Raw genomic sequence first — 22,967 nt, forward strand, 5'->3', positions numbered from 1 at the left:
TGCAACTGAATGCCTATTAGATATGTACATAACATCCTTCCAGAAGGGGCTGGAAGGATGTTACCACCTACTGAGGGCACTTTCCTCTTGAAGGGGGTAAGTGTGTATGCAGGGGCAGGGAATGATGGCTTTGACTGTTACTCTGAATGCCACTGTTTTATTTAGATTTTTCAAAATTGTGTTCTAAAAAAAATTACGAAGAGGTGAACCACAGTAGGAGACATTTATGCTTACCCACATCATCATATTGCTTCCTGATAGTCACTGGACTTCTGTAGTGGTTATAAATGCTGTCTTCCACATGTACGTTAATCAAAATACAAATACCGAATAAATATTTTCACAAGTGCAGCTTAATTCAATCATGTCTGGAATCACCCATGTTTTGACAGAGTATACAACAGGCCCATCTGAGTTCACTCTCAAAAATGGCATGATGTGGTCTATGGGGTGATCATTCCTGCGGGATTCATGTGACCAGGGCAGGTGTGATTTATCCTACTGAGTTGCTCCACTGTACTAGAAATGATGCTCATCTTTCTAGGGTTTTTTTTTTTTTAAAAAAAAACTGTGACTTGTGTCAGAAAAACTCTAAGAAGACAAAAGTATTCAACCATTTATTTGCTGAGTCCAGGTTGGTGCTCTAAAATGTTGACTGATCCCCTACCCTCTAGTTACCTTAAGATGCCTAAGCCTTGATAGAAGGCTTGTCATTAGATTTTATTTACAACCCCTGAAGAAAGAGGAAAAATCCTCTTGTTTTCACTTCATACAGAAGATAAGTCTTCAGAAGGAAATATCTGGCAGTATCTCAGATGCTCACTGTCTGGTGGTGTTGATAATGCAGTTCTTTTCCTTGATTATAGCAGTTCCCATAATGCTATACCATTCATGTAGACCATCACGCCCCAAGTGGCTGTATTTATGGTTAAATTTTTGAAATCATCTGAACTGTTTAAACTTTTCCTTTACTATAAGCTTAGAATATGGCTATGGACTGATTTAAGATGAATTCTATTGTGGAAAGATGTCATGCGCCACTTGGCACACCTACAAAATATCTTTCATTCAGATAAAAGGTCAGCCCACCTGAATGAAGAACATTGGTAACTATAGGCGGTTGACTAATACTTATCGTAAATTTTCAAGGGAATGTCAAAGCATCATGCAGACAACTAACATGCAGATCTAAAATGAATTTTTCTTTTAACTAATAGAATCAGATTCACATAATACATAATAGCCTCCAAATAAAAATTGCTTGTTGTAAGAGCCTTTATCTAAAAAATCTCCCAAATAAAAATGTACCAGGGGAGAAGAAATATTTAATTTTTTTTCTCTCTAGGAGTAGGGAAAAACCAATGTGGCTTGATATCTCTAAATTGTGTTCTTGACTATGTGAACAGCATCCCAGAAATGACATGGCTTCTCAAGTCTATCAAAGCCAAGTCTACCAAAATTACCCAAAGCAACAGGTGAAAAGTCACCTGTCAAAACATTTATAAAGTAAATAGGTTGGCTATTGTTTGGACTAACTCTCATGGATGAAGCATTGTCTTTTGTAACACAGTTGAGCTGTGCAACCAATATATGGTCTAAAATTACACATTTGGAAACAGGCTACATCTATTGTCTATCACAATTGTAATGAAAGAGAGAGAATGAGGAGATACATAAATTAAAAATGCAAGTACTCACAGTGTTAAAATTTGGAAAGAGCCCAACAGCAGAACTACTGTCCACTGGAAAAGACATAAATGGTTTGATATCCAGCGAAGGCTGCATCATCAGGGTAGGTGTGCGCACAAGAGCAGGAAGGGAAGTAGTGTGGCATGTACTACCTGCCAAAAACAAAACAGAAATGAATTCAATCTCATGCTCACATCCATTTCCCTTCCCAACTTATAGTGCAGAACAAGACTGGTGAACTGCAACCTGCAAGCAAGAGAGTTATGCTGGAAGCAGGCAAATGGCACTGGAAGAGAAAATACAGTTAAAAGGGGTCTTCTTGCTCAGTGTCTAAGACCTGATGCAGAATGCTTCCCTATGGCACAGGCCAAGGGCTGCTCAGATGCTGCTGAGACACATAGTACACAGATCCTGCTGGTAGGTGGGGCAGAATGAGAATATCCTCTTGTTTAACCAGTGCCTCTGCCTCGCCAAAAATGTAGGAGAGGAGGGGAGGAGCCTCTTGAAGCCAGATGCTCTTTACTCTGCAGGGTTATTGAATGGCTAGTAGGCATGTTTTAGGCAAATCAGAGATAATTACAGGGTTTTTACTAGGGGAAGAAACATTAGACTCTTTTAGTTACTGTCCACTCCCAAGAAAGTTATGACTCAAACAATCTGTTCTTAAAAAAAAAAAAAACAAACCAGAAAGTTGCTCTCAGTCTGGACACTGGAGAGTTTTAGAGAATCTAAAAGGGGTGATTGTGGCCTGGCTAGGGGCAGGGTATTGTAGGACAGGGAGGAGCTGGAGTCTTTTTTTTTTTTTTTTTTTTGGCTGTGCTCATGGTATGTGCAAGTTCCTGGGCCAGGGATGGAACCCTTACCACAGCAGTGACCTGAGCCACAGCAGTGACAACACTGGATCCTTAACCCACTAGGCCACTAGAGAACTCCTAGAGTTAAATATTTGACTTCAACTTTTATCTCTCCAGTAACAAGCATTTTTTTCTTTAGACAGCAGTATCTACATACTTCATAGATAGATATGTAACTGCTGGTGCAGGTGGTTCTCTGGGAGCAGGTTCTGATATGCCCTTTAAAAAATGTAACAGGCATATTGAGATATAATTCATATACTAGAAAATGCATCCACTTAAAGAGTATAGAATTGTGCAGCCAGAACCACAATCAATTTTAGAAGGTTTACATGATTCCCAAAATAAACTCCATACCCATTAGCAGTGACCTCCATGTCTTCCCAATACCTCCAGCTAATCTACTTTCCATTTCTACAGATTTGTCTATGCTGGACATTTCAATGAAATCATACAATATGAGGTCTTTTGTGACTTTTCTTTTACTTGGCATGTTTTCAAGGTTCATTCATGTAGTAGCATGTATCAGAATTTCTTTCCCTCTTAAGGCTGAATAACATTCCATTATAGATGTACCACTTTTTGCTTATTTATTCATCAGCTGATGGGCACTTGGGTTATTACCAATTTTTTTGGCTATTATGAATAACGCTTCTATGAACATTTGTTTATAAGTTTTTGTGTGGTGATACATTTTTAGTTCTCTTAGGTATATATCTAACTGTGGAATTGGGATTGCTGGATCTATTTTAGAAGGTTTATGGTAGTCATGGTTTAACCTTTTGAGAACTTCCAGACTGTTTTCCAAAATGGCTAAACCACTTTACATTACCACTAGCAGTGTATATGGGTTCTAGTTCTCCTGGCATGCCTATATAGGATCACAAATAATTACATGCCTAAAGTCCCACGCTGGTTTTAAGGAGAAATGAACAGCATGGGGAAATGCTCTAGCTATTAAAATTTCCACGAGTGTTCTTTCACAGTGTCCCAGAATAATTAAAAATTCTATTTCAATGATATATTTTTTGGTAATGAATTTCCTTAATAAACTACATCATACTTCAAATCATTCCAGAACATTATTGGCAATACTGTTTAATGCACTCTCATACCTCATTTACATTGATCTTAAAAACAGAAGAAAAGAAAAGAGTGTCTGAGGCATTTATCTGTAATGGCAAGTCAGCCCATCCATTAAGGAAATAGAGTAAGACTCAGCAAAAAGCAAATCAGCCAAAAGTATAAGTCATATGGAAAAAAAATTTTTTTCTGATGCCAAAGTATTCTGATCTCAGCCTGGCATTCACATAACTACCCTGCATTTAATTACACATTATTCTTCTAATTAGGTAACATTACATTCATTGCTAACTTCAGAGTTTGTGGATCCAAGATGATGTATTATATCAATACATCAAATGTTGCAGAGGCATTTACTAGAATATTTATTTTAAAAGCTTTGCTTTCAAATCTTAGCTAAATTGAAAAACAGGTATTTCTTATATTTAATCAATTGCCTTTTACAATTTACAATGATTTCAATTATTAAAAGTCTAAAGTCTAAAAGTATATAGTATACTTAAATCTGCCTGTTAAAGAAGAAACAAAAGGCCTAAAGTGGAGCCATTTTTGCTCTCATACCTAACCTAACTGCAGTTACAATCTCCCCTAGGAATGTAATCCTAAACAGTCACTATGGAATTTTCCAGTCAGTACCAATGAGGCAGTTGGTCCCTTGGGCCATCTTTGTCCCCCACAGGAAAATGAGGTAATCTGCAACATAGACCCCTTTTGGCCCCAACAGAGAGGTTACCTAAGCCTGAAATAATCTTTTTTTCTTTATGACTTTCTTGTCTTGCCTTTAAAAATCTTCCTTTCTGTTGCCCTTTGGAGCTTGCCTCTATTCACTGGAAGGGATGCTGAGTGATTCATAAATAGTTCAGTAGAGACAATTAGATTTTCAAAATTTACTCAGTTGAATTTTCCTTTTAACATGCCTGATGAAAAAAATGTATAATTATTTTTCCATTGTGGGTCTCCCCATGGGAAGCAAAATTATTTCTCTAAACCCATTCTGGTTGCTCTGATAACATGGTAATACATGGCCCCCAAGGGCCTGGCAAGAGTCACTTTGTACTAACAAACTCAAATCAAATAGATGGCAACATGGAACCTGACGAACAGATTGCTCCATCATCAAAGGTCAGAATGCACAATGATCCCCCTTACCCAATCAAATTGCTATGCTAATAAAGACAAGGCTTGAGAACTACTTAGCTACCACCGATCATTAGCATAAAAACCTTAGCAGCTGTTTACCATTTCATTAGCATTTTAATGACAGACAATTTGCTATGTTAAACACAGATTGTTTTAAAGTACTGGTAGGATCTTCTGAATAAATATAAACTATGCTTTCATCAATTCCCTCACCTCGACCCTGCTGTTTTCACTTTTAAAATCTGCTTTTTAATATCACTTCATCAAAACCTATTGCTTCAAAGGATGCTTTTGCAAATGTAAAATGATGGGAATACACTGCACTTTTTACGCTGGTTAGTTTGGGCTTTGATCCCTCTGTCACCTTATTCCAGATTTTGCTGCTGCTGCTGTTGTTGCGAAACATCTCTCCTCACCTTAGCTCACCTCAGGATGTCCGAAAGTCAATGGGAGATACAAGCAGAAATTGGGCCAAAATGCATGGCAAGCTGCAAGAAGATGCCGAGGCACTGAGGGGAAAAAAAACTGAAAATATAACAAGCAGGTATTTCAACGCAAAGGGTGGTATAACGTTCCCATTACGTTGCTGTTCTCGTGGGAGGGAGCCAACCTTCGTCTTTGTACCAACTATTTGATAACATTATGTAAGTTACCTACTGTGTGTATTTCTGTTTTGCAGCATAGAATATAATCTTGTATATGTCATAATAAGTCACATCATAATAGAGTTCCACCTTATTTGAAAATAAGGCTTTTTATCTCACTTGATCTATATATATTTATCAAAGGGCCTGAACTAAAATTAGACACACATGCACAAGCATGCATTCCCCAAAGATCTAACAGCCACCACTCTCACCATGGAAATTCCACATCCATATATTCTCCCATAAGAATGCAATTAACTCTCTCCTCAAAATTTCATTTTGATGATAAAATCCAAGTTGTGTCCATCTACAGTTATGAAACCAATACTATGTGAAAGTCAACTTGCCACTTATGATCACAGAGAAAATTTTTTCAGCCAACTGCCTCTGTAACATAATAGGTACCTTATTACATCAATGGATTATGTCATAATCCAGCATTATAAAACCTCAGCTGAGGACCAGATGATTCTTGAAATTATTGCCTTAGTCTTTGACCTTTAGAAAAATAATCTTGAAGGTCTATTTAGTTTATAGCTTTGAGGCTTCCTAGAGTTCTTCTTTATGTACCAAAACACAAACAAAAAACTTCATTCTTAGAAAGGAGAGTATGCCAAAGTCACAGAAAATCTACATGGAGAACCATTTACAGAATGAAATCAAATCTCTGTATAAATATATTTTATATCCTGCAGCAGTAGTTTCTTCCAATGCTATTTTTATGTGTGTCTGCTTTAGATGGTAATGAAATAAAAAACTTCCCATATTATAAAAATCTATTAGGCAGAAACAATGTCAATTATACTACTCCCAAAGATTTCTTTAAAGAAATTTAAATGAGTGGCATTTCAGAGTTTCCACTAAACTCAGATTTCTCTTTTTATTGCTTTTCCAGTATTGTTGCCTCTTACACTGAGTAACAATTAAGTGTGGCCACCAGGAGGGAGCTATTTGAATGGTCTTTGTGACTGATGAAGGGTGTGCTTCTGAAAAGGCCACACGATATAATAACAGAGATAAATTTTTATAGTGCATGTACTAGGCACTACCCTAAGCACATTACATATGTGTGTACATATGCATACACACATATAAGTATATATAATACAGATCCATAAATACTCATTTATATATAAAATTATATATTTACATCATTTTATCATATATCATTATGTGTTAATATTATATATTAAATATGTACTCATTTATGTATATTAAATGAGTATAAGTATTCCACAAATAACCCAATGAACAAGGTACTACTACTAGCTCCACTTTATAGATAAAGAATCTTAGGCACAAAAAAGTTAAGCCCAATTTCATACAGTTTGTACGAGAAGCAGCCTGGATTTAAACCCAGGCAGTTTGACTACTGAATTCTGCTTTTTACTAGTATGCTATGGTAACCAAACTGAATATCTGAAAATGCTCAGTTACACAGACACATTTCTAGTTATAGACAGAAATATTTTACCATCCAATTAAGAGATTTAAAACATTAGATCTCCTCTGTATCTGGAATTAGTTAAAACTTGCATTTGAGCTTAATGTAGTATTGATACTGAAATAACTCAATACAGTTTTTAATGCTCTATAAGACTATATTTATCTAAAAATAACTTTCCCCAAATAATATTATTTAATTCAGTGAATACTTATGGGGACCAACGATACAAGACAGAATGCTGAGAGTTACAGGGATTACAAATTGAGTCAGACAGAATTTATTTTACTTACTGAGATAAGAAAACAGTAACTACCATTTAATGAAATTCTACTCTATGCCTGATACTGTGCTAAGTGATTTGTGTCCCTTATTTTATTAAATTATAACACAACTCCATGAGGTTTGTATTATTATCCCTATTTTACAATTGAGAGAAGTAAGGCTTGGAGAGATTAAGATCTCCTAGTAGACAGTGAGGCCTGGGTCTAAACTCCTGTTCGTTTGACTCTAAAGCCCATGCCATCACTCCAAAAAGTAAGCTATCTGTAAAGCTGTTATGTGAAAAAAAGATTCTGTCATCAAATACATATAGAAAATGCTGGCTTCAACAAAGTTTAAAATAGTTCTTTTCTGTAAAACATCTTGGAGCTTTTAGCATACTAATGGGTACTGTGATTGTCTAGGCAGATATAATTCGACCTTCAATTTGAGAATGAAGCCATCTTTTTTATATTCACAAAGGTCTGGGATAACCATGATACCATGGCTTGTCCTTTAAGCAATGCCTGCTGTACACATTAAAAGCATCAATTCAGGAGGAAACTGATGATTTCCAGGTCCTCCACTTTCTTGTTGTATGACCTTAAACAAGTGATTTTTCTTTCCTATAAGTTGGGAAAAATAAGAGTACCTTCATTATAGGACGGGTAGGAGAACTAATTGAGGTTTTTCTATACAAGGTACTTAATCCTGTGTCTGATAAGCTACAGTTACTGTAGCTGTAAACTATTCCTACCTCTCAGACACTATGCCAAACCCCTGGAGAACAAAATAGTTAAGTTCATTAATACTTATAAAAGGCAGAGTATGGCAGTAGTTATATATTATCAACAAAATGTTAGGAAGGTTCAAGAGAAAAAGAAATTAGATATGGTTAGGAGCTGGGTTTATAAATGTGTCCATAGATGAACTATCTCAAGATAAGCCTGAGGAATGGTTAGTATTTTGAGAGGGAGGTATGGGAGAATGGTAAAGGGAACTGTATGAGCAAAAAGCATAGAAATATGGAATGTATTCCAATTTAAACCTTGTTTAGGTACACAGGAATTCTTAAGTGTTTCTGGATCAGAAGGTAAACAATAAAGAGAAAAAGCAGACTATCTCTATGACCTTGGAGTAAGCAAAGATTTCTTAAATAGGAAACAAAAGGTGAAAATAATAAAAGAAAAATGATAAACATACTATATTAAGAATAAGAATGTAAGAATAAGACAGGATCAAGGAAATGAAAAGGCCATGCAGAGAATGTGAGGATAGTCACTATATATATATATATATATATATATACTTTTTTTTAAAAGAAAATTTCATCAGAGTATAGTTGACTTACAATGTTGTCTAGTTTCAGGTATACAGCAAAGTGAAACAGTTATACAGATACCCATTCTTTTCCAGATTCTTTTCCCAAATAGGTTATTACAGAATATTGAGTAGGTTTCCTTGTGCTATATAGTAGGTCTTTGTTCTTATCTATCTTATATATAGGAGTGTATACATGTTAATCCCCACCTTCTAATTCATCCCTCCCCCTAACCATTAAGTTTGGTTTGGAAATTCACACCAGTCATAATGGCCACAATATAGATATTCTGACAAAGGACTTGAATCTATAGTAAAGAACTCCTACAGATCAGTGAGAAAAAGTTAACGCAATAGGAAAATTGGGCAAAAGACTTGAATGGACACTTCATATAAGTAGATACTAAAATGGCCTATAAATACATAAAAGTGCCTAACTTCATTAGTCATTAGGGATATGCAAATTAAAAGTAGGAGATATCGCTACCTCCCCACAAAAATGGTTACAGTGAAGAAAGTTGGGATTAAGTGCTGACAAAGATATGAAGCAATGAGATCTCTTATCTGAAGTGTGAACTGTTACAAGTACATTGAAAAACAATTAAGCAGTATATACTAAAACAATATATACATATCCTACAGCTCAGCAATTCCACTTCTAAGTGTATATATATATATACATATAATCGAAATGATCCATATTAGAATGTGCATGACAATATATAATAGTCACAAACTGGAAATTGGCTAATCACCTTATCAACAAGAAAAAGAATCACTGTGGTATCATCATACAACAAAACATTTACATAATGGAAAACAGCAATAAGAAAATATGGTATACGATGGCAGGAAGCAACAAATAAACTCTATAGGTATAATACTGAGAAAAAGAACTAAAATTAAGGAGTATATTAATATGCTGTATGATGCCATTTATTTAAAGAACATAATGAGGCAAAACTAATATTTGCTGTTAGGATTGTGGCTATTCTTACAGGAAAGGTAGGATGAGGTTAGAGGTGGAATGACTGGAAGGGAGCATGACAGGGACTTCTAGGATGCTGGAGACGTTCTTTATCTTAGTGCTAGTTCCACAGGTGTGTATGTTTGTTTCCATTCATTCAACTGCATACTTAGGAAATATGTACACTTTTTTGTATATTTCAATAGAAATTCTTAAAAAGTAATGTGTTCAATATTATTAATTTTAGTAAGCTACTTTGACACATACAGGTAAAATTCTTCAATAAGAAGAACATCTTCAAGTACTCTCAAGTGTGTATATTTTTAGAATAAATTTTTTTTTTAAAGTTCTGTCTTCTACTGATAGCTTGATTTTGCTCAAAGTGATTTGTGAGAAAATAAAAGTTCCCTTTAATGCTGCTGTTTCCTTGCTGAATTTTATAAGTGGAGAGAGGAACTGACATAGAATTCAGTGACGCCAAAGAGAAAAATGGATATCTAGAACTCTGAATCTATGAAATCTTAACAATTGGCAGTTTTGTGCCTGAATCTCCCTTGGGGCAGCTCAGGGTTCCCTCCAAAGTGTTCCAACAGCAGCAGCATCCTGGCAGAATCTTGCCTTTGAAAATAAATCCTTCTGAGTGCCGCACTGAAGTTTATAAGCAATAATGAAGTGCTGCCATTAAAAAACAGCGATGAAGCCACATCATGAGAGATTTTAAGTCATAATATCCTTTGGGTTTAGTGGTAATATGCTAGATTTTACACAAAATGATGAATCTTTCACTAAGATGCAATAGATGACTTTTTGGATGTGTAGCAATAGAATACATACAGCCCCATGGTGGTTCATTTATATCTGAATATTTTGTCTGTGCACTGAGTTTTTTATATTTAAATGTTGAAAAAATGGGCAAGATTTATTTACTATAAAATATAGTTTGATTTAAACATGTGACATAGTTCATTAGCTGCATTGAAAAATCTGAGAATTTCAGAAATGAAGTAGGTAATTGGTTCACAAGAAAAGTCTCGAGAGCTGATTGTCTTTTTTAAGCTGAATTTAAATAGTTTTTGCTTTGTTATAGTTTTCTTCACCTGTAACCCAATATTATTAAGCATGACCATTCCAAAGAGGAAAGTCAAAGAAGGGAAAACAGAGTTCTGACAGAGGCTTTGTCAAGTTTTTTGAAATAGTTTTAAATACACTTGACTTATCAAAAGGGAATGTCATGTGCTTAGTTCCTAAATTACTAAGTCTTTAGAGAAGCCAAAATTATCTCCAGACAGGGCTTTACTAAAATTGTCTGAGGTCGAGACTGGATTGGGAGGTCACAGTAGCCTGACGAAATTTTCTGGCAAAAAGAAGCAGGGAGATGGTCCTGAGCTACATTTGCCCAGTGATTCCTGCCTATGGTGTCAGGATGCTTCCACAAGATCTGAAGTTTCTTTTGGTTACGGAGGAATTCTTTACTTCTCCTTTTACAGCATGCTAGGAACCTAATGGCAATATGACTTATTTCAGAAAACTTCCTTAAAAATATAGACTTTCCTAGGAAAGATAACTGTTTCTCAAACTGCTGAATATTTCTAGAGGAATTATGCTTCATAAAATTTTAAAGAAACATTTTAGAGATAATTTAGGAATATAACCTTCATTTTACATGGGAAAAATGCCACATGGTATCTGACTGATGGTAGAATCAAGTTTAGAGCTCAGCATCCAGAGACAGTATTTTGAATACTTGTCTGTACCATCAAAGATGTACAAGAATCATATTTTGGAGTCTTTATCTTTAAAAATTCAAGTTTATTAGTATGTAGTCTGTTTCCTTTTTGTATTTACATTGAAATTTAGAAGTATTCATTTTTAAATGAGATTTTTGTTTTAATGGTTTTATTAATATGAATAATGGAAGAAATTAAAGAGCAAAGCCAGGGTCTCTAAGAGCCATCTCCTTCTGCTTTAAAGAATGGTGGAAGATTGATTAAAACACTTACTTTTTTTTTTTCTCTTCTAGGGCTGTACCCATGGCATATGGAAGTTCCTAGGCTAGGGGTCTAATTGGAGCTGTAGCCGCCAGCCTACACCAGAGCCACAGCAATGCCAGATCCAAGCCACGTCTTCGACCTACACCACAGCTCACGGCAACACCAGATCCTTAACCCACTGAGCGAGGCTAGGGATTGAACCCTCAACCTCAAGATTCCTAGTCGGATTTGTTAACCACTGAGCCATGATGGAATTCCTACAACACCTACTTTTATTATCTTCTTTAATTTTTAATTTTTTTTCTTTTTAGGGCCACTCCTGCAGCATATGGAAGTTCCCAGGCTAGGGGTTGAATTGGAGATGTAGCTTCTGGCCTACACCACAGCCACAGCAACGCGGGATCCAAGCTGCATCTGCCACCTACACCATAGTTCATGGCAACGCTGGATCCTTAACCTACTGAGCGAGGCCAGGGATTGAACCTGTGTCCTCATGGATCCTAGCCAGATTCATTTCCACTGAGCCATGATGGGAACTCCCGACACCTACTTTTAAATAATTATTTTAATATTCCCAATAGGGGAAAAAGAGAGAACAACAAACCCGATTCAAACTATGCTTTTAACCATACTGTTTGGATCAATATAACTAGTTCAAATAGCTCCATAGTAGGAGGCACACACATTTCTGTAGGTGGTTTTTATACTGAAGTTCTATCAGAAGTGCAACAAAAATACCATCTGAAAAGACACATTTTTCTAAGCAAAGGCAACTGACCTTCTATTGAAACATATCAAAGCAGCAGGGCCTTGAGGCCTCTGGCTCTGTGCTTAGGCCTCTCCTCTGCAGCTCACAGGAAGGGCTGGACCGAAGGGGCTGCATACAACAACGCAGGAGGAAAATACACCCAGCTGTGGCTATAAATTCTAGCTCCAGGACACAAAATATTTTGCCCCCTAGTTTCAGAGAATTTCAGTTCTTGCATTCAGTGTCTAGGCAATTTACATTTAAGAACCAAAGAGGAGGAAAGAAGAGAAGAATAGTGGATTACTTAATGGTCTTTTTAAAAAGGTATTTTTCTCCCAGAAGCTTGTTCAGTTTCAGGAAACAGAGTTAATATTTGCTCTGCCAGTGTTCCCTACTCCCACCTTAGTAAAGAGGTTTCCTTAGCTTAAATATTACTCAAACATTTGAAAGCTATTCAAAAGCTGTTGCCCATGTTTAAAAAAAAAAAAAAGGAAAAAAAAAAGTAATAGGCTCCTAAAAAACACACTTTAGGAATAAAGAGAACAGTAAAAACTGTGCTAAAATCCTTTTCCCTTTTTGCATGCATGTCTTATGGTCACCATAATTATAATGCACTAATAGAGAACTCAGAAAAAAAAAATTCTAGTGGAGTATTATCAACATAGATGAGGCCAAGCTTGGTCTTCTAACAGCCCAGAAGCCATTTTCATCCGGGAGCAGCAGAGGTGGCCCTCACCTGGCAGCCGGGGCTGCTGCGTAAGCAGCATGACAGTCACCATTCCATCCCTGCGGAAACCTGGTATGGGGTGACTAATCTGGCCATACCAGGGAATAGGGTGAGCAGAAATTGTGAGTAATGGGCAGAGAGTGGGTTAGAATGGGGAAAAGGATGAAGGGGGTGTGGAGAGAGAAGGAAGAGTGGTAAGTTTGGCTGAATTTTGCAAAGTGGACTAGAACTGGCACCAATGCCTTATTTGGAATTTTTTTAACAACTTACTCCTAAAACGATTTTCTTCTCTTTTATCTTTGATTGTATGGCAGAAATCTGTATGAAATGAAGGAGAACTGAGCAAAAATTATATGAGCAGGAACAACCTAATTAGCAGGGCATCTAAGTCCTTCAAAGAAATGAGCTGGGCAATGAGAAACACTGGAAGTCCTGTGACCCAGGGGATGCTTGCACTCCAAAGGGTCTTGAGTGGATATTGAATAGAATGGCCGGTCCCTGGCCTGGTTTCTCAGAATTCTGCCATTGTCCTAGAAATGGATGCTACATTCTTCAGTCATGCAGGCAGCTTCTGGGGCACTAGTGATAGGCAAAACAGCATCAGATAAGGCCCTCCTGTGAATGCCCAAGGATTTTCTCCATTGGGTGTGACTCATCATAAATGACTGCACCTGTCCCTGTGTACCATGATTATTCTTATACTTTTATATTGTAGTTCTTCTATGGAATTTCTTTTTGGCTTCCCAAAGGACTCTCACTCCCCCAGTGAACACCAAAAGTCAAAGATGATTTTTTTTAATAAAGAGCCACATGGAAAGTAGAGAATTTAATCACAGCACTCATCATTTTTCCTTTCCATGATTTGCTTTATAAGGCAACAAAGGAATGGAAATATTTTCTTTTAAAAGAACATTTGTTTTGATTCTTGGTCTCCTCTGAACTTCAAACAGCCTTTTTAAGCTCCTTTTGCTTTAAAGGACCCAAACGGAAAGTAAACATTCATAAAAATGGACCTGGTACTCAATGCATTTACCATGAAAAAGTGTGTTGAAATTTCAGTTAAAGAAAATGCAAAAAGAATCCAAAGTTCCCAAGTTGCACAATCTCTGTTTCCAAACTTTGATGGACTTCTGCCTTTTTTTTTTCTTCTTGTGTCTTTTCTAACACCCCCTTTCTCTTACCCAGCTCAGTCTCCCTAGCCTCCTCACTCCCACCTGTCTGTCTTTTCTGCCTCTCTCATCTCTCTTGGCTCTCTGATACTTCTGGCATTTTCTGTCTCTGTCTCTGTAGGTGTCTGTGCCTATCTGTCTCTCTTATCTCTCCATCTCTGTCTCTGTCTCTCTCCGTACATACTACTGCCAGGGAACTAGAGAGCACTCAGAAAATCTGCCACTTGCCTGGCTTTGCAGCTATATCAGATTAACTTCATTTTCAATATTTGCTTCTATAAATCAAAAGATTAATAGCCAAGATTTTGCTCATATCAGGATGAGTTTGTCCCTGTGACAAGATAAAACAATTAAATTAAGGCCATATCTCTATGCCTTAAGTCATCATGTCAGTGGTAACAACAGATGATTGTTTTTATATGGGCTCACACGTTAGCTATCCACCATCTGCATGACAGAGTGGGGCAAGCTAAGAACTTAAATCCACCATAGAATTTAATGGTTTATTTTTATAGAAATCCATCATCAGTGTCCTGGATTATACAAATACTGTAACTTTTCACTGAGGACAAGGTGCTTTTATATATATTAAGTAGACTTCTAAACTGTTACATGGCTTATGATTATCCCATGTTTTTATGATGAAAAAATGATGCTTTAGGGATAAATAATTCCATGGCAAAGCAAATATACAAAATGAAGTCAATGGTGGATCCAGGGCTAGAAAAAAATTTCTTCTAAAATGATGCTAGCTTAATAGTGATAATAACACTGAGAATAGCATCTGCTAAGAGGTCCCACATTACAGAGTCTCTAGGACCTCAGAAAAATTAATGTGCATTGGCTTTAAAGTACTCATTTTTTCATAAGAGTCTTCTGAACCCTCAGTGTTTACACCCCCAATCCACCAACAAGGTAGAATAAAAGAAGCTGATGCTCTTCAGTATTTCCCAAACCACCTAAAATCTCACTGGGGACAATGAGATAAAAACATCTTCCTAGAGCCAAGAGTTTCTAAGTTCTTTCCTAATAGTAATATTTATTCACATTTACAAAATGGAAAAATTGAAAGAAAAAAGTATTTTTAGGGTGTGGAGAGTTGAAGTTGTAATGTTAATATAAAAATGAGAATTCCACAAATATCTGTTGTATACATACAAAATACATCTGTCCTCATTAACAGGTAATACTCCCTCTTAAGGAGCTAAACTTACCTGGTTTCTAGAGAGATTTCTATGCCCAAAGGTCTAACTAAACATGAAGCAATTGAGTTTTGATTTGAACTAGATGGAACACTGAAAACTTGAAATGTGCCCATCATAAAAATCATGTGACAAATGTGCAAATCACCCACGTCACTCAATTTTATTGCAGGCTACCAGGCGCTATTCTGTCAGTCTGAATGTGAATTCTTGAGCATGTACAATCATCTGCTTAAATATACTTCCTGAAGAGAACAGAAAAGAGAGAGAGGGTTCTAACATACTCGGATTAAATATGAACCTTATTTTTACCTAGTAAAAATGTGAAGCTGACTTCAAAAGAAAAAGGAGCCATAACTTATACAGACAAAAGAAATGCGGGAAGTCTATCACATCTTTACGATACTTAGCAAAGTGACCCAGTATCACAATTTAAATAAAAGCTAGTTAGAAGAACCAAGATGATATTGGGCACAGGAGTCATGAATTAGCAAATTCTATTTGCTCTAATTCTGATACTTTGATTTTAACTGTTGTACATTTTTGTCACCTACTTCATGTAAAAGTTCCCCGAGGTATAAAAGCTAGCAATGCTTACCTTTGTTTTTAAGATTGTAATCCACGCTCACTTCTGCATTTGAGTCCTGTACGAGGTATTACACTGAGAAAGGAATAATTCCATCATTTCAACCTGGTGCTCCTGTGAAATGTGCTAGGAAACAGCCGACAGGCAGTGCGTCTGAACAAATCATACGTCCTGTAATTGCCGCTTAGCTCTAATTACTATTGAGGATAGTGTTTGCAACTTGATTCCAGGGAGAGGGCAGACTACCTTCTGACGACACTGAACCAAATATATCCTAAAAGACTGACAAGTTATTTTCTTTCATGTAATTTTTCTATCTCCCAGCTACTCAGAGACTACCACTTTGCCATGGTAAAAATGCAATCAAATAATCGGACACCCACTTTTCCTTTCCAACAAAGCAATTCACTTCTCTCAAAATATGTATTTATTACAAAAATTTGGATTTTTTAGTACCACTCAGACTTAAGCGATTTTTTCCTAGGTGGGCAACTAAATCTTTATTTTGAAATTGCTTTTTATTTAAAAAAGGAATGTGTTCGCAAAATAAGAATTGTATTTATATTCTGCTAGTCCAGAATCATTTATTTGTATATCATTAGGCCTAGAGAATTTCCTTTCTGTGGAGTTGTAGGTTTTAAATAAAGATTCACAACATGTAATTCAAAAGACTAAAGCAGATAATCTGATGTTGATAACATTAAGATGTTTCTGTATTGCAACTCAGAAACCTAATTTCAGTATATGGGAGAATTATGGTAAAATTAGCAGTTGTGTAGGCTTGGAACTAAAATGATACATTTTTTTCATATATCTAACTGATTTCACTCTCCATTTAGTGGCATCTGACCATGTGATCAGAATAAAGCTTCTGATATATCCAGGTTACGCAGTGTGGCTATGACTGAACGGTTGTTTTGCTAAGCTGATTATCACCAATACTGTTATGTTATGCTTAGTGGGCATTCGACTGAATGAAAGAAACTTAGAATGACCCGTGTTTGCAAATGTCAGAAAGGATTTTGCACCTTTGGTTGTGCAACTTAGTACATTTGCCAACCACGGCCAACACTTTGGTGACACACAGAACAAATTATACCCACCCCAATTCAGAGATTTGGTGTATCTACTTAAGTCAGATTTGCAAGGTAACTCTCAGGGACAGGTAAACCTAAGGGAATAATTAGATGCTGCAATCCAAATGCTAATTTTAAAACCAGCCCTTAGAAACCATGCATATCTCCAGGCCTCAGTTGTTAGGAATAATAACAGGACTTTAAATGGAATGCAGTATGCTAGCTCCATACTTATTTCCCCCCAAATAACAACTGTGCACTTCTTGCTCATATAATACTTGGTTTTTCATGATTAAAATAAAATTATAGGCATTGCTGTGGTTCTTAACGTTAATTTTTTATTTTACTTTAAAAACCTTAGAGTTCCTGTTGTGGCACAGTGGAAACGAATCTGACTAGTATCCATGAGGATGCGGGTTTGATCCCTGACCTTACTCAGTGGGTCAGGGATCCTGAGTTGATGAGAGCTGTGGTGTAGGTCGCAGACTTGGCTCAGATTCTGAGTTGCTGTGACTGTGGTGTAGGCTGGCAGCTGTAGCTCCAATTTGACCCCTAGCTTGGGAATTTACATATGCCCTGGGTGCAGCCCTGAAAAAAAAAAAAAAAGGATTATGCTGAAGTATTTGAAATTGGTTTTTGTTTTTTGGGGGTTTTTCCCCCATGGAGCTAGGCAAAACATTCCATTTTTTTTTGCCTGCTCTTAAATCACACCTAATTGTTGGAGTATTCTTCTAGAATATTTCCAGGTCTGGCACACTTGTCCATCCTAAAGCTTCAAAATCCTTTATTTGTCCCTCTCTTAGGTCCTTGGTTTAGTTCAGACATACACAAAATGTGGTCCCCAGTGCAGCAGCAGCAGCAGCACCTGAGAACTTGTTAGCAAAGCAAACTGCCAGACTCCATCGCAGACCTGCAGAATCATAAACTCTGGGGGTGGGACCAAGGAGTCTGTGTTTTAGCCAGCCCTCCAGGTGATATGAACCACTGATTCACGCATGTAAGAGCAGTAGGAGAAATGGATAAGGAACATTTAAGACTCTGTGGAGAAAACTATAGGAGAGAGAAAGGCTTAGCGGAGAGCTGGCACTTAAATGGTTTCTAAAGGATCAGAAGAGTTTGGATGAATCTGAAGGAGGCACCAGGCATCCCTCACCCCTGGCTAAGCTATCACATGTGCCCTGAGTTAATGCAGTTCCACCAATTCCAAGATTTTAGGCCATCAGTCACCATCTTTTTTTAGTCATTCCATGCTTTAGGCTCATTCCTGTTAGCCTGTCTACCAACTACTTTCTCTTTTCCCTTAACTTTTAACTCCTTTTAGAGTGGCCTACACTTCCTTTTTCAGGTGTTTTTTTTTTTTTTTTTAACTCTCTCTTCACTTCACAAATCCTATGATTTGGCTTCTGATTTCTCCAGCCTAATAAAACTATGAAGTACTTTACCAGTCGTCCTTGACCCCTGTACCACTGGAAAAATACGACCCCACATCTAAAAGACCTCTTTTCCATTATATTTCCAATCACCTGCTGGACCCTTTACATCTGTATCTTAGTGGCATCTCAACTTCAACTTGCACAAAATTAAACTAGCCATTCCAGCTCCCCCTACTTCCCCAAGAGACTCTCCTCCTTTGGTGGTCTTTATTTCACTGCCTGGTACCAAGAACTTTCCAGGCACCACAGACTCTAAAACTTGAAGCTGTTTTTGACTTTTCCCTCTTCCCTGACCCTGAATCAAATTAGTTATCTTTATGACGTCTCTCACCTCCTTCCCCTTTTATAACCATTTCCCATTACATCCATTTAGGTTCTCATTAGCTGTTCACTAGCATAATTCTTTAATCATTGTATTCTCACTGTAATCAACTGAATTCTAAGCACAGTTCACATCAATTATTTTTCTATTTAAATGTCTTCCATGGCTCCCCTTAGTGAGTTATGGGTTCTGAAATCCATACACCTGTTCAAATCCCTACTCTGCTACTTACCAGCTGGGCAACATTAAAGGAATTAATTGACTTGATAATCCCAAGTTTTCTCAGCTGACAAATAGGAATAAAACAGTAATCATCTCTCATGAGGAGACAGGAAAGAATTAATGTGTGTAAATTCTTAAAGTGCAAAGAACACTGAAGAGCTTAGTAAATAATAAGCATTATCATCATCATTGTCAAAGCCACTGCCATAGAATAAAATTCCAACATCTCAGCATCCTAAGTTAGCATCCCTCACCATCCTCAAACTTAATTGAAAATCATTTTTTTTTTACATTTTCTAGGATATATTAAACTGAACTAGTCCTCAGGGGCAAAAACCAAATCTTAGATTTCTTTTTGTCTCTGGTTCCAAATGGAGCCAAAAAGGAGAGACAAAAGGGAGCTAGAATGGCTGCTGGAGTTTCATTGAGCTTTTCACCTAGTAGTTGCTCCAGAAATGTTCCCTGCATGAAGCACTGACCTATTCTTGTACACACACGATTTCTTTGTTCCATTCTCTGTTCACACTGTCATGCTTCCCAGGATGCCTTTCCTTCTCTGTCCCCTTTCAAATCCTTTCCATTTCAAGTGGCATTTTACACATTATCTCTTCCAGGAAGTCTTCTCATTTCTGTTGGAAGAAAGTACCTTGTTCTCCTCTGAAACTGCAGTACATTTTGTTTATACCTCCCTTAAGGTACTTAAGATATTGTATCACATATGAGTCTTCCTCCTCAAAGAGCTATAAGCTCTTTTGGGTTAGAGACCAGGCTTGATACACTGCAGTTTGCTTAGTCCCTGACCCAGAGAAGCACTCAATTAATGTACTGAATGAATGAGATAAAGGGAACAGCTACATTCTTTCTGTTTGTTTGTGTTTTTTGTTTGTTTTAGGGCCGAACCTGTGGCCTATGGAAGTTCCCAAGGCTAGGAGTTGAATCAGAGCTGCAAATGGTGGCCTACGCCACAGACATAGCAAGGCCAGATCCAAGCTGTGTCCTGGATCTATCTATACCACAGTTCACAACCTACACCACAGCTCATAGCAACACTGGATCCTTAACCCACTGAGTGAGCAGGGCCAGGGATCAAACCCATGTCTTCATGGAGACTAGTTGGGTTTGTTACCACTGAGCCACAACAGGAATTCCCAGGGAGCCGCTAGAGTATTATAAGAGTTGTGCTGCTGTATACCACAAAGGTTTTCTTTCCCATTGATCATTATGATGGTCTTCAAAGGGTAAGTGGATTAGGAGAATTGCAGAAACAAGCTTAAGAGGATCCCTTATGATTGTGTTCCTAACCTTGGATTTAAAATTAGTATTCTAGAACTCAGACACTAAATGGTCACCAGATCCTGTGATAGTCCTCGAAAGCTTAATTAACTCACAGGACAGATGTGTCAGACAGAACATTATACCAGCAGTAGCACCTCAATGTCAACATTATTTTAAGGAGTCTTGAAAAGAAGTCAATATCCTGTGAGTGTTTATGAAGATGCTCAGTCTTCCTTGTAAAACATAAACCATGAATTTTGTTCTCCTCTTCATATTTTAAGACATACTCAGAAAGCTATAACCAGAAGTCAGTGTTCTTGTGTATTTAAATGATTACCTTTCATTGCCAGAAATAATGTGATCTGGTTAAACAGTTTATAATTATCAGTTACAAAGTATAAATTTATAAAATGGAAATCCTTGGTAAAGCTGATTATATGTTTAAGTTTTTAGAAATAAGAACTTTCTTTTTTACTTATAATTCTAAATTTTACCTCCTCTTTTTGAATAATTTAAAATTCACTCTGGTCCCTGATACTCTAGCTTCAGTTCCTTTAACTGTATCCCCTGACAAGTGCCTGATGACCTGTTAACAAATGTTTAATTACACTCATGGGGGGGGGGTCCGTTATTTTAAATTAACTCTTGAGTGAGTAAATAATCCCTTTTTAATGGAAAAATAATTGCCTTTCCAAATACCTGAATTGCAATTTTAGATTTTCATAGCCTTACTTATTTAGAGTAGGCAAGCCTATAAACAAGAAGTTATCTATGAAAAAGACATGTTTTCACTATTCCTTTTTGCTTCCCTCAGCACTGACTGAGCTAGACAACACTGGGGTCTCTGGGCCCAAAGAAGAAGTTGACTGTCTATTTGGAGAACAAAGACACTAACACAAAGACACAAAATGTAGTGTGATTACAGGCACTGACAGAGAAATAGTACAGAAGAGAATATACCTTCCACAAGGGCAGGAATCTTAGTTTTATTCGCTAATGTATTCTAAGCACCTGGAGCAGATTTGAGTTCGGAAAACAACTGCTATGCCAAAAGATGAGAAAAAAGGGGGCTAGAATAGCTGAAGACAGTTTCATTGTGAAGATAGGACATTAGTAAAACCTTAAAATACAGTTGTCCCTTGGTATCTGCTGGGGATTGGCTCCAGGAACACCATGCTGATACCAAAATCCATTGTTACTCAAATTCCTTATATAAAACAGTGTAGTATTCTCATATAACCTCTTGTAAATTTTGAATCATTTCTAGATTACTTAAAATACCCAATACAATGTAAATGCTATGTAAATCGTTGCCAGCTTACAACAAATTCATGTTTTGCTTTTTGGAAACTTTCTAAATTTTTTTTTTTTTTAGAATATTTTTGATCAGTGGTTGATTGAATCCACAGACATGGAACCTGGAGATGCAGACGGCTGAATGTATGATTCCTTGGCTCCTCCTTTTGCTCACCAAATTCCATTCAGGCTATTAACAAATCCTTTTGTCTCTAGCTCCAAACATATATGATAAATCTTTCTGCTCCTCTAAATGTCACTGCCCCATTCTAGTCCAAGCCATCATCATCTATCTGGACTACAGTTGCTGGCTCTCAGTAGACCTTTCTGAGACAACTTAGGGACCCCTATACTTCATTCTTCACACAACAGCCAAGCCAGCTGTTTAAAAATGCAAATCTAATCATGTTCGTCTGGTGCATAATGGTTTCCCACTGCACTTCGAATAAAATCAAACACCTTACCATGGCCTACAGTTACTACAGAATTAAGACCCTGCTTATTTCTAAAACCTCAACTTGACTAACCTCTCCTTGGCTCCCCATTCTCCCAAGATCTAAACTTGTGTTCTCTTTCTCAAACATGCCAAATTCATTCTTACCTCAAGGCTTTTGCCTTGCTGTTCTCTCAGAGCGGAACTCCCTTTCCTCACTTATGTCTCAGTGCAGTTGAGATACAATTGAGCCTTCAGCAAGGCTTTCCCTCTATCCACAGATGTTAGGGGACCCACTGATTGATATATAGACTTCATATAAGAGAGAAGAAAAGTAGCCATCCTAGTTAGAGCTTTCTCAAGACATAGATAAGAATAAACTTGGTATAAAGCTTATCCTAAACTAAGCTTAAGCTAACTTACTTTTTTGAACCCTCTAACATTTAAAGTAGAATTTATTGGTCATCTTTATGCAATTTGTATAACAATAACTACCTCTTAGATAGCAACACTATAATAATATGTGTTCTAAGCACAGTATGCATATATTAATTCATCCAATCTTCAAATTAACACAGTAAGGGAGAAGTTGCTATTATCTATATTTTGGAGATGAGAAAACAGGACATAAAAAGTTTAAGTGTCTTGCTCAAGGTCACAAGGCAGGTAAGCAGCACAGCTGGGACCCAAACCCACATTGTCTGGCTCTAGAGTCGATGCTTTAACCACTAAGCTATTCTGCCTCACTGACATATATAAGAAGGTGGTACCTTCTTCACTAGTAGAAAATCTCTTCTGTGCCACATAGCATGTATGAAAAATTACATATCAGATGTCAGCTATTTCTAAATATGCATGTCACGTTTTACTCCCAAACATTTTCAAGTATAGTTGTTTTTTTCTCATTACTGCCAAATAAAGGTCTGAAATGCTCAGCAGCAAGTGATTTCGTGAGCAGTTCCATATCATGTGGGAAATCACGAGGAAAATCTAAATCAAATACCAGATCTCACTGTGCCTTTAATATCACTGTGAAAACAGCATGATTTTCTAGGACACACTGTGAAGTCTGAGGTGATAAG

At 37.0% G+C, this 22,967-nt stretch overlaps 1 protein-coding gene across 8 annotated transcripts in view; it reads right to left on the reverse strand.

Moving 5' to 3' along the window:
• ZNF385B (zinc finger protein 385B) overlaps positions 1-22,967 on the reverse strand; it is a 427,166-nt gene that overhangs the window by 92,413 nt on the left and 311,786 nt on the right. For 7 of the 8 annotated variants that reach the window (XM_021075638.1, XM_021075640.1, XM_013984310.2 and 4 more), the window contains one exon: positions 1,699-1,841. In XM_021075638.1, the coding sequence (XP_020931297.1) occupies positions 1,699-1,841 (143 nt within the window). Of the gene's footprint in view, positions 1-1,698; positions 1,842-15,840; positions 17,293-22,967 lie in introns of those variants that run through there. The other variant, XM_013984313.2, reaches the window with a different exon arrangement.

Source organism: Sus scrofa, chromosome 15 (genome assembly GCF_000003025.6).
Source record: "Sus scrofa isolate TJ Tabasco breed Duroc chromosome 15, Sscrofa11.1, whole genome shotgun sequence".
Taxonomy (NCBI): Eukaryota; Metazoa; Chordata; class Mammalia; order Artiodactyla; family Suidae; genus Sus; species Sus scrofa.